Source organism: Engraulis encrasicolus, chromosome 6 (assembly GCF_034702125.1).
Source record: "Engraulis encrasicolus isolate BLACKSEA-1 chromosome 6, IST_EnEncr_1.0, whole genome shotgun sequence".
Lineage (NCBI taxonomy): Eukaryota > Metazoa > Chordata > Actinopteri > Clupeiformes > Engraulidae > Engraulis > Engraulis encrasicolus.
In genome coordinates, this window is record NC_085862.1 from 25,901,892 (window position 1) to 25,913,510 (window position 11,619).

The following is an 11,619-nucleotide window of genomic DNA, read 5'->3' on the forward strand; positions in this document are numbered from 1 at the left end:
TGGGTTGTGTGGTTTAACATGCAAGTAGGTGTGTGTATTTGTGTGCATGGTGTGCATTGGGTGGGTGTGGCATGTGTATTTTTCCAAGCTCACAGGTGTGTGTTTGTTTATTTCATGTGAGTGTTTCCATGCTATGTTTTGTACGCATATAGGTGTGGGCGTGCGCATCGCTCGTGTGCGTACATGCATAGGCGTGCGCATGTGTGTGTTTGTGTTTGTGCATGCGTATATCCGTGTGGTTAGTGGCGTAGAATGCCAAATAACACATGCGCCTGCCCGTAGTGGCACTGTGGAGTGGTCTGAAGTGCGTGGCTGGACTGGGGGAGAACTAGGGCCCGGGCACTTTTGGCTTAAAGCACGATCTCATAATTAGCGACACAGAACTGACTCACTGGTGGGTCCCGCATCCTTATGGGCCCCTATTTTCAGAAATGTTTAAAAAAGGGGTTTTTTTTACATTTCTGAAAATAGGGGCCCAAGAGGGTGCAGGTCCTGCTGTGAAATGCCCGCTATGCCAAATGGCCAGTCCATCGCCTGGCTGGACTTGGGAGCTTGTTAAGGCCGTGTTGCTTTGGCACCGGCTCAGGCCCCCAAGGCAGGTCTAGCAGCAGCAGCAGTAGAAGGGCGCTTTTGTGCCGTTTATTCAACACCAGTCTCCAAAGCTGCCTGGAAGATTAACTTACTGGATAGCCTACTTTACAAAATGCCATCCGCAGTTCAACTGACACAACATGCAACCGAGCTGCGGTGGCAACATAGGTAAACTGCAGTGAGCACCACACCTGTGGCCTTGCTGAGTTTAGCTGCGAGGACCATAGGGGAAATACCACATCACTGCAGAGAGATGTCATGCAAACATCTCTTTTAGTTGCAAGAATCATTATTTTTGTAGGCATTGACATTTACATTTACATTGGCATTGACATTTTTGTATTCATAAATATAAATATCAATGTGAGTGAATACTTTGAGCCTTTAACAAAACAATATCTGGAGAAATGTAATATATGCATTGCTTTTATTGCCAGTAGAATTGATGACAGCAACAGTCTCTTCATAGGTTGGTCTAGAAAGGCCGCCAGGCAGCTTCAGCTGATCCAGCAGAAAGCTACACGTGTTTTGACATTCATGAAAAGGACAGATCACATTGCTCCGGTTTTACAATCCTTGAATTGGCTCCCAGTCAGCTACATAGTTTATTTTAAAGTTTTACGTCTTGTTTAAAAGCACTACATGGGATGGGGCCTAGGTACTTACATGGTATGCATCGTCAGCCGGGCCCTATGTGCCTCCCAGATCTCTAAGGTCGCAGCAGAAAAACGTACTAACAGTACCAGCCTTTAAAACAAAGTGTGGGGATTGGGGAAGCAGCTTTTAGTGTTTACAACCAAGCTCTGTAATCAAATCTCACTCAACAAAAGAAATTCCCCCATTACAAATTGTTCTATTTCGAACAGCCTGGCGGTCATCTGAAAGTCATAGAACCATGGTTACATACGTAACGCTCGTTTTAAATACAGTAGGGCTGTAACGATATTGTATCGAACCGAGAAATCGTGATACACAGAGACACGATACTGTATCGTGATACAAGAAGGCAGTATCGTGATACGCCCTTTCAAAGTTTTATTACCAATTAGTCCAGAAAACAACCTTGTGATTTGATGTGATAGTGTTTCCAAACTTCAGTGGAGATACATTTCAGAAATCGTGGGGTGTATCGAACCGTAGGTCAAAAATCGTGATACAAACCGAATCGTGAGTTGAGTGTATCGTTACAGCCCTAACATACAGGCATCCTTGAATAGATTCTGATTTTAACTTATTCTGGTATTTAATCTCATTGTGATCTTATGGTATTTAGTTTTTTTATCTCTTTAGTTCTATTTATCTTTTCTCTGCTTTAAGTCATAATTTTTCTGATTTATTGCTTATATTTATTTTCTTCCTCTGTTTTTATTCATGTTTTTATCTGCTATTCTGTTATATTTTTTGTGCAAGGCGTTGCATTGCTTTTATTCTTCACATATCTGCCATGCTTTTATGTTTTGTTTGTGCGAAGCACATTGGGCTGTCTGTGTATAAAATGCGCTGTACAAATAAGCCTTGCCTTGCCTTGCCTGTGCTGTATTTAAAGGGTCTACCTGTACTGTACTCTATTAAGGGCAAGAACACACAAGTCCTTTTTCGCCAGCTTCTTACTCTCATGAGTCATAGTGCTTTGCACTTTTTGCTGGTTTTCACACTGGTCACAATACCCCTGAAGCAAGTTAGACTATGCTAAACAGCAGCAGCAGCAGAGGAAACACTCCCATCTGGCAACCCCTTACCTATCTGGCAACCCTTACGGCTCACACTCCAGAGCCCCATTTGGGCCCCATAGCCTTGTCTGCAGGCCTCCGAAACACACACTGGCAAAGCACTAATGGCAGGCAGCACATACAGTATGTACCATTAGCAAACCCAGCTCTGTGGCACAGACATACTCCCCATATACTGTAATAAACTTGGTGCCGCAGAGTCCATGGATTAGAAGCCGTTGCCAAAGAGCAGTTTTCACTGATATCCAGCGGTGCTCACCGAGAATGGAGGGATTTGGGTAGATGAGGGTGATTGAGATGGCCCAGAGCTTTATTGAGGCCCACTGGGGGACTGTGATATGGCCAGGAGGGTATTACTGGCAACCTTAACAATATTTTTTCTTGTGTATCTTGCATTTCGTATCCTTATCCCAGTATGAAGCCTACCTAGTCTATTAAGGGACCTTGCCATCTCTCTGGACTGGACCTCATTGCAATATCTCTCATCTCCTCCTCTCTGCTCCTCTGCTCTCCTCCTTTCTGCTCCTCTGTTCCCCTCCTCTCCTCTTCCTTTTCTTTTCTTTTCTCTTCTCTCCTTTGCTCCCTTCATCTCTCCTCCTCTTCTCCTCTCCCCTCATCCCCACTCCTCTATCCCCTTCTCATCTCATCTCCTCTCTTCTATTATTCCTTCCTCCTCTCCTCTCCTCTCCTCTCCTCTCTCTTCATCTTCCCCATCCCCACTCTTGTATTATCCTCTTCTCTCCTCTCCTCTTCTCTCCTCTCCTCTCCTCTCCTCTCCTCTCCTCTCCACTTCTCTCCTCTCCTCTCCTCTCCACTCCACTCCACTCTACTCCCCTCCTCTCCTCTCCCCTCCTCTCCCCTCCTCTCCTCTCCTCTCCTCTCCTCTCTCCTCCCATTTCCTCTCCTCTCCTCTCTTCCCCTCTCCTCTACAGCTCTATGTGCAGGCTCGGCTGGTCGCTAAGTGGGCCCGTCTGCTGCGACCCACTATCCAGTTCTTCCTGGTGGCGTTTGCGGTGTATGTGGGCTACACGCGCGTCTCCGACTACAAGCACCACTGGAGCGACGTGCTGGTGGGACTGCTACAGGGAGCTCTCATTGCCATCCTCACCGTGAGTTAACGCGCGCGCACACACACACACACACACACACACACACACACACACACACACACACACACACACACACACACACACACACACACACACACACACACACTCTTGAGTAATACATACACACTCCTGACCATGAATAATACACAAGCGCGGACTAACTGGATTGAGAAAGTGAAAGTCCTGCCAGATGTGTCCTATGCCCGTGTTCCCTGACACAGGTGATTTCACTAATTGGCTCATCAACGTGGCTGAAGGGCTGTGGTAAATTAGGATCATCTGGTCCATTGAATTGGCTGACGCAAATTATATGGCAGGTTTTTTAGTTTCTGAACCCGGGATGTCCACACACACACACACACACACACACACACACACACACACACACACACACACACACACACACACACACACACACACACACACACACACACACACACACACACACACACACACAAAGCCTTCATCTTCTCTCCGCAGTCCCTTCATCTTCTCTCCCTATCCGTGTCTTTATGAGAAAGGAATGAAAAAACAGCCTCACCTCTTAAATAAATATGATTCACTTTCTGGACGACCAGGAAGCGGGCAGTGGAGTGAGGAGAGAGGGGAGAAATTGGAAAGAGAAAACAGAAGGGAGAAAAGGGAGAGAGGGATTCAAGATGAGATGGGGAAGAGAGGAAAGGGGCTCATTAGGAGAGAGGTGTGCGAGAGGAGGATGAGGCACTACTGGAGAAGAGAAGTGTGTAAAGGAGAGAGAAAAAGAGTGAGGGGGGACAGGAGAGGAGAGTGTAAAGGAGAGGAGGAGGAGGAGGAGGAGGAGAGAAAAAGAGAGGGAGAGATGGGACTGTAGAGAAGAGAGGAAGTATGTAAATAGAGGAGAAAACAGAGAGAGAGAAAGGAGAGGAGAGATGAGAGGAGAAGAGAGGGGCAGAGAGGACAGGAGAGGAGAAGAAGAATGTAAAAAGAGGAGGAGGGGAGAAAAGAGAAGTGAGAGAGAGAGAAAGGAGAAGAGGAAAAGGGGGCACAGGAGAGGTGAGAGGAAATGTGTAAGGAGAGGATGAGAGGAAAAAGAGGGGCGAGAGGAGAGGCAGGCATGGGAGGAGAGGAGAGAGGAAAGGAGGGGAGGAGGAGAAAACAGAGAGGGGGCAGGAGAGGAGAGAGGAAGTGTGTAAGGAGAGGAGGAGGGGACGCAGAGGGGCGAGAGGAGAGGAGAGGCAGGCATGGGAGGAGGAGCGAGAGGAAAGGAGAGCAGAATAGGAAGTGTGAAAAGAGAGGAGGAGAGGGGTCTGGCGTTCTGCACTGCTGTTGGCAATTAAAGACCCCAGCCAGCCAGCCAGCCAGTCGGCACTAGACTAGAGGCACCAGGATCGGGATCGACTGGAGACACAGGAACCACTGGCTCTTTCTACTTCCTTTTTTCCTCTTTCTCTACCTCCTCACTCCGCGAACCTCCTTGTCTTTTTCTCTCGAATTCTCTCTTTCTGCCTCCCTCTCTCTTTCTCTCCCTCACCTTCAATCTTTCTTTCCTTCCGTCTCTGACCCTGGCCTTTCCCCTATCTATTTTTCGTTCTTTCTCGTGTTTGTTGTTTGTTGTTTTTTGCCTTGTCCGCTTTTCCTGCTTCCTTTGTTTATTGTTTATTGTTTATTGTTTATCTCTTCCTATCCGTGTTTCCCATCTTTTTGCCTTTTATTTGCTTCCTCTCTTTATTCCTCTGTTTCTCTGACGTTTCTTTCCTCCTTTCTTTCTTCCTTTGCGTTCCCATCTGCTGAGCAGCTGGATCCTGACTCGCTATGCAACTCTAATCCCCTTCCTGCCATTTGATTCCTGCGAAGGCTTTGAGGGCAACACTTAGAGCAGTTTTCTTAAACCATCAGACAATGCTCTCTCTTTCCTGTGGCTCATCAGCTTGTAACTGGGTGTAGGGCAGATTGCAACCAGGTTCAGGGCCCTAAATTAACACCAGCCAAATACAGTTTGGCTGAAATTTGACTTACTAGCCACTTTGACACATTAGTGAGTGTGTGTTGAACTAGTAAGATTAACACCTACTAGCCATTTTGGCTGGTGGTGAAAAAGGCTAATTTAGGGCCCTGACCAGGTTTATAGGAGCAGAGTGTCATTCGGTAGTTCTCTGAGATATAATACCATTTCCAAGCTGTATGGTAAGCAAAGGCAAATGTTTCGGTTTAGTAAATGTGTTTACTTGGTATAATGAGATTATACACTGCGTAAGACTCAATGGTAGATCTCATTGGTATCCGTGTAACAATAGGATACAAATGATTTTGTGTGTGGCTGTGTGTGTGTGACGAGGATAACAAGTTCACCTTTCATCTAATTTCCTGTCTTCCCATCTTTCTCTCTCTGTCTGTCTGTGTGTGTGTTCTACAGGTGCGTTACGTGTCGGACTTCTTCAAGAAGCGCCCCCCTCGCTCCCCCTCCAGCCCCGAGGGTGCGGAGAGTGAGGCTCTGGAGCGCAAGCCCAGCCTGCAGGTGGTGGACTCTGAGCACAACAACCATTACACCTACCCCCCCATGGGCTCCATGTGAGGCCCCCAGGCCAGGCCAGGCCAGGCCCCGTGCTCCCCACGCACAGAGCACCTCGGCCCAGCCAACAGAGGCACCACCACACGGGGAGGGAGATGGATGGATGGATGGATGGATAGAAGAATGATGGAGGGGGGGAGGGAGGGAAAGGGGTCTGGCGATCACCTGGCAGGCTGGGGGTTCTCCCATATATGCCTCTATCCTGGGCTGGGTTCTCCCACATGTGTGCCTCTCTCTCCTGGCTATTTTTCAGTGCGTCATTCTAGCCTCTGACTCTGACTCTCTGGCTCCCGCTTGGCTTGTGAACCACTCTACTACAACTCCCATCAGGCCACTGGACTGACTGGGGCAGTGGCCATGTTGTTCTGAGAGCAACGCCCTGCCTTCCACGAAAAAAAAGAAAAATGAAAAGAAAAAGAAAAAAACGGACATGACTTCCTTTTCCTAATGTGGAGCTGGATGGACCTACGTTTCTACCTGAACATCACTGCTGATGTTGTAAAAGTAGATTTTTTTAGATGTTTTTTTCTATTTGTGTGTTGTGTTGTGCTGGGGGTTGAATTTGTAATTTAACCGTTTTTTTTAAGGGTTGCCAATGGCTGGTCTAAGACTTTAACCAGATGGGCACTTTACTTTGAGTGGAAATGGGTGAGCTCTCTCTTTGCACATTGGGTTTTGAGTGGCATCCCATTACGATTTCTATATAGAGCGATTATGATGGTCCATTTTTATATATTTTTAGCATCAAGAAAACATTCATTCAAACAAAACAAACATTCATTACAATCAACACAGCAACTGTCATTCTGTGACTGTATCATTTTGTCTAAGTATTTTAAACCCATAAAGCATCATTCTCTAATTTTCAAAGCAACATTCCACCATTTCAGGGAATAAGCTCATTGCCCACCTCCACTTCAATAATAATTGCTATTTTGGAAGTAGCAGTAATATTGCCGCTCAGAGGATGGCTGAAAGAACAGGGGAAAGGTAAATCTATTAATTAACTCAAGGTTGAGGTGGGGAATGAGAATATTTCCATAAATGGTGTAAGGTCGCTTTAAAGCAGCTTTAAAATACAGCACGTTGGCTTGTCACAGAGTCTGGTATGAAAGCATTCTCTTCATGGCTTGCTGTAGCGTGGTCTCACCTGGCTATGCTATACTATGAGGTGCCTTGTAGAGAGGGGGAAGCCCTGGGTGCATTCCAATATGTGACCTTGCGTCCTCCACTTCGGCTTGTGGCCTCACGTTTTGCTGATGCACCGCCTCCGTGGAGAAAACCATTAAGTTTCCCTGCTGTCAGCCTAGCCAAAACAATTTTTGGTGGACTATTCTTCATTTACCATCCTGTTGGAAAATGAGAAAATGACTTTACAATTGAGCTTTTGCGAGATATTGAAATATAATACTGTTGTCAGTTGTGTAATCACGACGTATTACTTTCTGGTGCGAGGCCACAAGCACAAGTGGAGGACGCAAGGTCGCATGTTGGAACGCACCCCATATCTGAGACTGTGCAACCAGCTCTGGGCTGCTGCACCTTTGGCAACTGGAGCGATTGAGCGAGCCACACAGCCCTCCCTTGTTTTGGCCTACTTTGATGTCTGCTGCTCAGTCTGTGTTCACTCACTGATGATTAAGCTGGATAAGGGGAGGCATTACAGTACGCCTGTTGTTGTCGGGTTTTCATCTTTCCAGATAAGTTGTGAACGGTATACCACTACTACACCACATCACACAGATGCATCGGGCACTGGCTTTGCCCTCTAGACATTTGGCGTTTCCTTTTGTCTTTTTTGTTCTGTCAAGTACGATTAGGAAGCAGGGTTTTGAGAAGAAAAAAATTAGAGCAGATTTTCTTTCCCGTCATTCCCCATGTAAAAGCTTTATGTCATGTGTTGTTAATTGGTCATATTTGAGGTGGAAACGATAGTTCTGGTGCATGGCAGTTTCTAGAGCACAATCTTAGACAGTTTGCAATCATTTTTTACTGCTACTTAGCATGTTGACCAAAATCAGGTTTTCTGAAACTATTCTGACACTGAGGACCCATCATTAGCCAATGGTTTGCATCTCTGGCTATTTAATGTCTCTTTCTATACCATAAATCAATGCAGAAACTAATCAAATATATGGATGTAATATTGTCATTATATTATTACTATAGACTTGCCACAATTAAAGCACACTTTGACCAGACACCATATACAGTAGTTTAGAGAAACAATCTTTAGGGCAAGTAGTACCCCACATCCCTCAGAAACAAGCAGATGGATACTGGGGTCATATTTTCAGTCACATCTATTTGACCTCTGTGTCTTCCTCCTTACTCACCATAAGATTACAACAAGCAATGATTTTTAAGGTTTTTTTTATTCATCCGATCTTGTTAGCCATTGTTGTGTTTTTATTCTGTGTTTTTATTCCTGTGAAATGTACTTTCATTCGCCTCTTTATGACAAAAGACTACACATTGGTAGACCAATGCCGCTAACAAAACCGCTCCCTGTTTTAATCTAACCTGTGTATTATTTCACATTACCCCTTTCCCTCTTCTCTGAAGAGAATTGGTAATGTATCTTAAAACTGTTTTTATATTCTGAACTTTCTGGTAATTTGGCTCAATTGACCTGCCAGTATAGGTGTGTTTTAATCGACAACAGTTCTCACTATTATTAGTTTAAAAAATGACCCGGGAACTGTGCCTCTATTTTAGACATTTTCCAAATAAAACGTGTACATATTTACAATTTGCACAATTATTTAATTATAAAAAAATAAAGCAAAAAACTTTCAGTGATGGGTTGAATGCCTTTTTTGTCGACAATGTTCAGTGACTTCTGAACACGCCGCCGCCTGAGACGTGAGGTCTGTACATGTTGTTATTTTGGAACACTTTCAATAGTGCTCCTTTTGGTAACGTATGTTTTTATTTAATTAAAAAAAAAGAAACGAGCTTGACTCCCTCTCTCTGGTGCACATGTTGCTCACAGGCCCAGTAGCTGTACTGTATAGTAGATGTGGTTGCGAGGCCAAGCCCATTAGTTCTGTCTTGTTTCCTGTGCATACACCACACAGTCTCATTAGTCTTGTGCACTGCAGTGTGTACGTGCGAACATGCTGGGCTTGCAGCTACCAGATAGGCCAGTGGTTCTCAACCTTTTTTGAGCAAACGCCCCCTTAGCCTCATCACAAGCCTCCTAACGTCTCCTTGACATAAGCCTGTCAACGCCCACTTTAGTATTGAAAAATAAAATGGACTAATGCGACCCAATCGGAAGTAAGCCCCACCCCCACTCGGTTGTATCCTTCCCAATGCCTCCGTAGAGCTCCCCTATGCCCCTTGGAGGACTGTAGCATCCCCGTTGAGAAACACTGAGATAGGTGGTTAGACCATGGATAGGCCTACACACCGCCACAGGGAGTTTACAGGCTCCTTCTTTGGGCTCCATGAGCCGATTCTGGATCCTTCTTTCAGGCATGGAGGATATTCAGAGATTTTAGAAGTAATACATGTGATCAACTCTCAAGCCTTGTGTTCTCTATGAGTGCATGTCCAGGCAACACATAGACAATTAAAACAAAGAGGGATGAATGGACCATCATAAGGGCCAGAGCACTACTTCACAGAGGATGGTACTGGAGACATCCCAACATTCATCATGAAAATCTACTTCCTGAAGCGTAGATCACATGTACTGTAGGAAGTGGGACAGAAATCTGACCATGGAATCTGTCATTTCTTTCCGATATCCAAACTCTTGTCCTTGATCTGTGCTTGTAGCCTCGCGTCTCACTGGCTTCACTGGAAAACTATAACATTTCCCCGCTGTCAGACTATCTTAAGACTAGTAGCCTAGATGTTAATCTAGCTTTGAGCTGATGAATGTTATGATCCTTTGGTGGTCCAGTGGTCCAGACACTGCCAAAGACAGGGGTGGCTATCCCATGTTCCCGAGTCCTAACTACTAAACATGCCACATACAGTACAGCTCCTTTAAAGAAAATAGAATATCACCAGACATAACGTTCTAGCAACCTAACAGCTCCTTTGTAACTCACCAGACCTAACATCACATTGTTTTTCAATGGGGTTTAACTGTGGGTCTGGTGTGTTAGGATGCCCATACCTCCAAAACATGGTATGGTAATATACGTATCGGGTATTATCAAAAGGGAAATGAGGGTCACCAGGTACTGTATACTGCCTATAAAATCCTAAATATGTCAGCCTCTGAAGCACATAAATTCATAGAACCTCATCTTGCATGATTAGAACATGTTCATTCAGTTCTAACATACCAATTTTATTTTTAAAATCTCAAATTTCATGAGCGTCAAGCTTCATGCAGCCTCCGGCGCTATAGGGTCAATGTTGCGATTCACAGCATCTGGCATCGATGGGTTAGACATTAAGTTACATTACATTACATTACATTACATTACATTAGCATTTAGCAGTCGCCTTTGTTCAAAGCGACTTACAAGTAGCAATTTAAACAAGGACAGGGTAAGGGACAGTGCACAGTTGCAACACTGATAGCACACAGGGTAAAGAAGAGGACGATGCATTAAAAAGTAGCAGAAATTAAACAAGACATCAAGGTGCAGTGTACAGTTGCAACACTGACAGCATTGTCCAACACAAGGTAACAGAAGCAACATTAAATAATAAATTAACAAGGCATATTGGATAATAAGCAAGACATCTAGGCGCAGTGTACAGTTGCAACAATGTCCAACACAAGGATGAAGCAAAAAGTAAAGAATTGTAAAGTAAAGAGTAAAGGTAAAGAGTAAAAGTAAAGAGGATGTTAAAAAGCAAATTAGGGACATAACAATGTTAAATACATAAGAGATGTTAAAGCAGTGGCTTGGGGAAAGACATTAGAGATTAAGACTAAGGAAAGAGGCTAAAAACTAACTGCTTCAAGGTGAGTATAATTAGTTATGTTAGAGGGCAGGGAAGCTTTCTCGGAAGAGGTGAGTCTTCACCAGCTTCTTGAAGGTTGAGAGGGATGACACTGCTCTTGTAGCAACTGGTAGCTCATTCCACCATTGAGAAACAATGAACCGTTTGGACTGGGGTTGCCTAGTGTGAGTAGAGGGCAAGGCTAAATGGTTGGTATTGGAGGAACGCAAAAGTACGGTAAGTACAAGTCATTCTAGTTCTCCACACCCTTTCGGCTGGCAAGCAGCTTTGTGATGCCTGATACAAGGTCATCGATGATCAAGGATTTTCTAAATATCTTTTATCAACTTTATATCTTCGGAATAACTTTATACTGTATCTAACTGAATAATTGTAAAAGATATGGAATAAATTTAATGTGTTGAGATGGCATAGAAGGCATCAAGTCTCATATCACAAGGCCAGAGGTTGGAGGAGCAACCAAGGAATAAAATGAAAGACAGCCCAAGCTCCCTATACAGTAAATGGGTTTTCTTTTTTTTTTTCCTCCTGGCTGCGCGACTCTGGCTGCACACAACTCAACCTCTGATTATTGGAAACCGCTGTCGGTCAAAAAATTAGCTCACGTGGTTGGCTGACAGTATCTTGCCCCTCCTCACAACACCATGTTTATAAACAAAAGATAAAAACATGTATACAGCACAGAGGCATCCTTTCTCTCATGACA

At 44.6% G+C, this 11,619-nt stretch overlaps 1 protein-coding gene across 1 annotated transcript in view; it reads left to right on the forward strand.

The window, feature by feature from the left end:
- Positions 1–8,111, forward strand: part of plpp2b (phospholipid phosphatase 2b) — a 41,868-nt gene extending 33,757 nt beyond the window's left edge. The window contains exons 5-6 of the mRNA XM_063201037.1: positions 3,254–3,430; positions 5,823–8,111. Coding sequence (XP_063057107.1) covers positions 3,254–3,430; positions 5,823–5,981 — 336 coding nt within the window. The 3' untranslated portion in view covers positions 5,982–8,111. The remainder of the gene's footprint in view (positions 1–3,253; positions 3,431–5,822) is intronic.
- Positions 8,112–11,619: the final 3,508 nt, after the last annotated feature.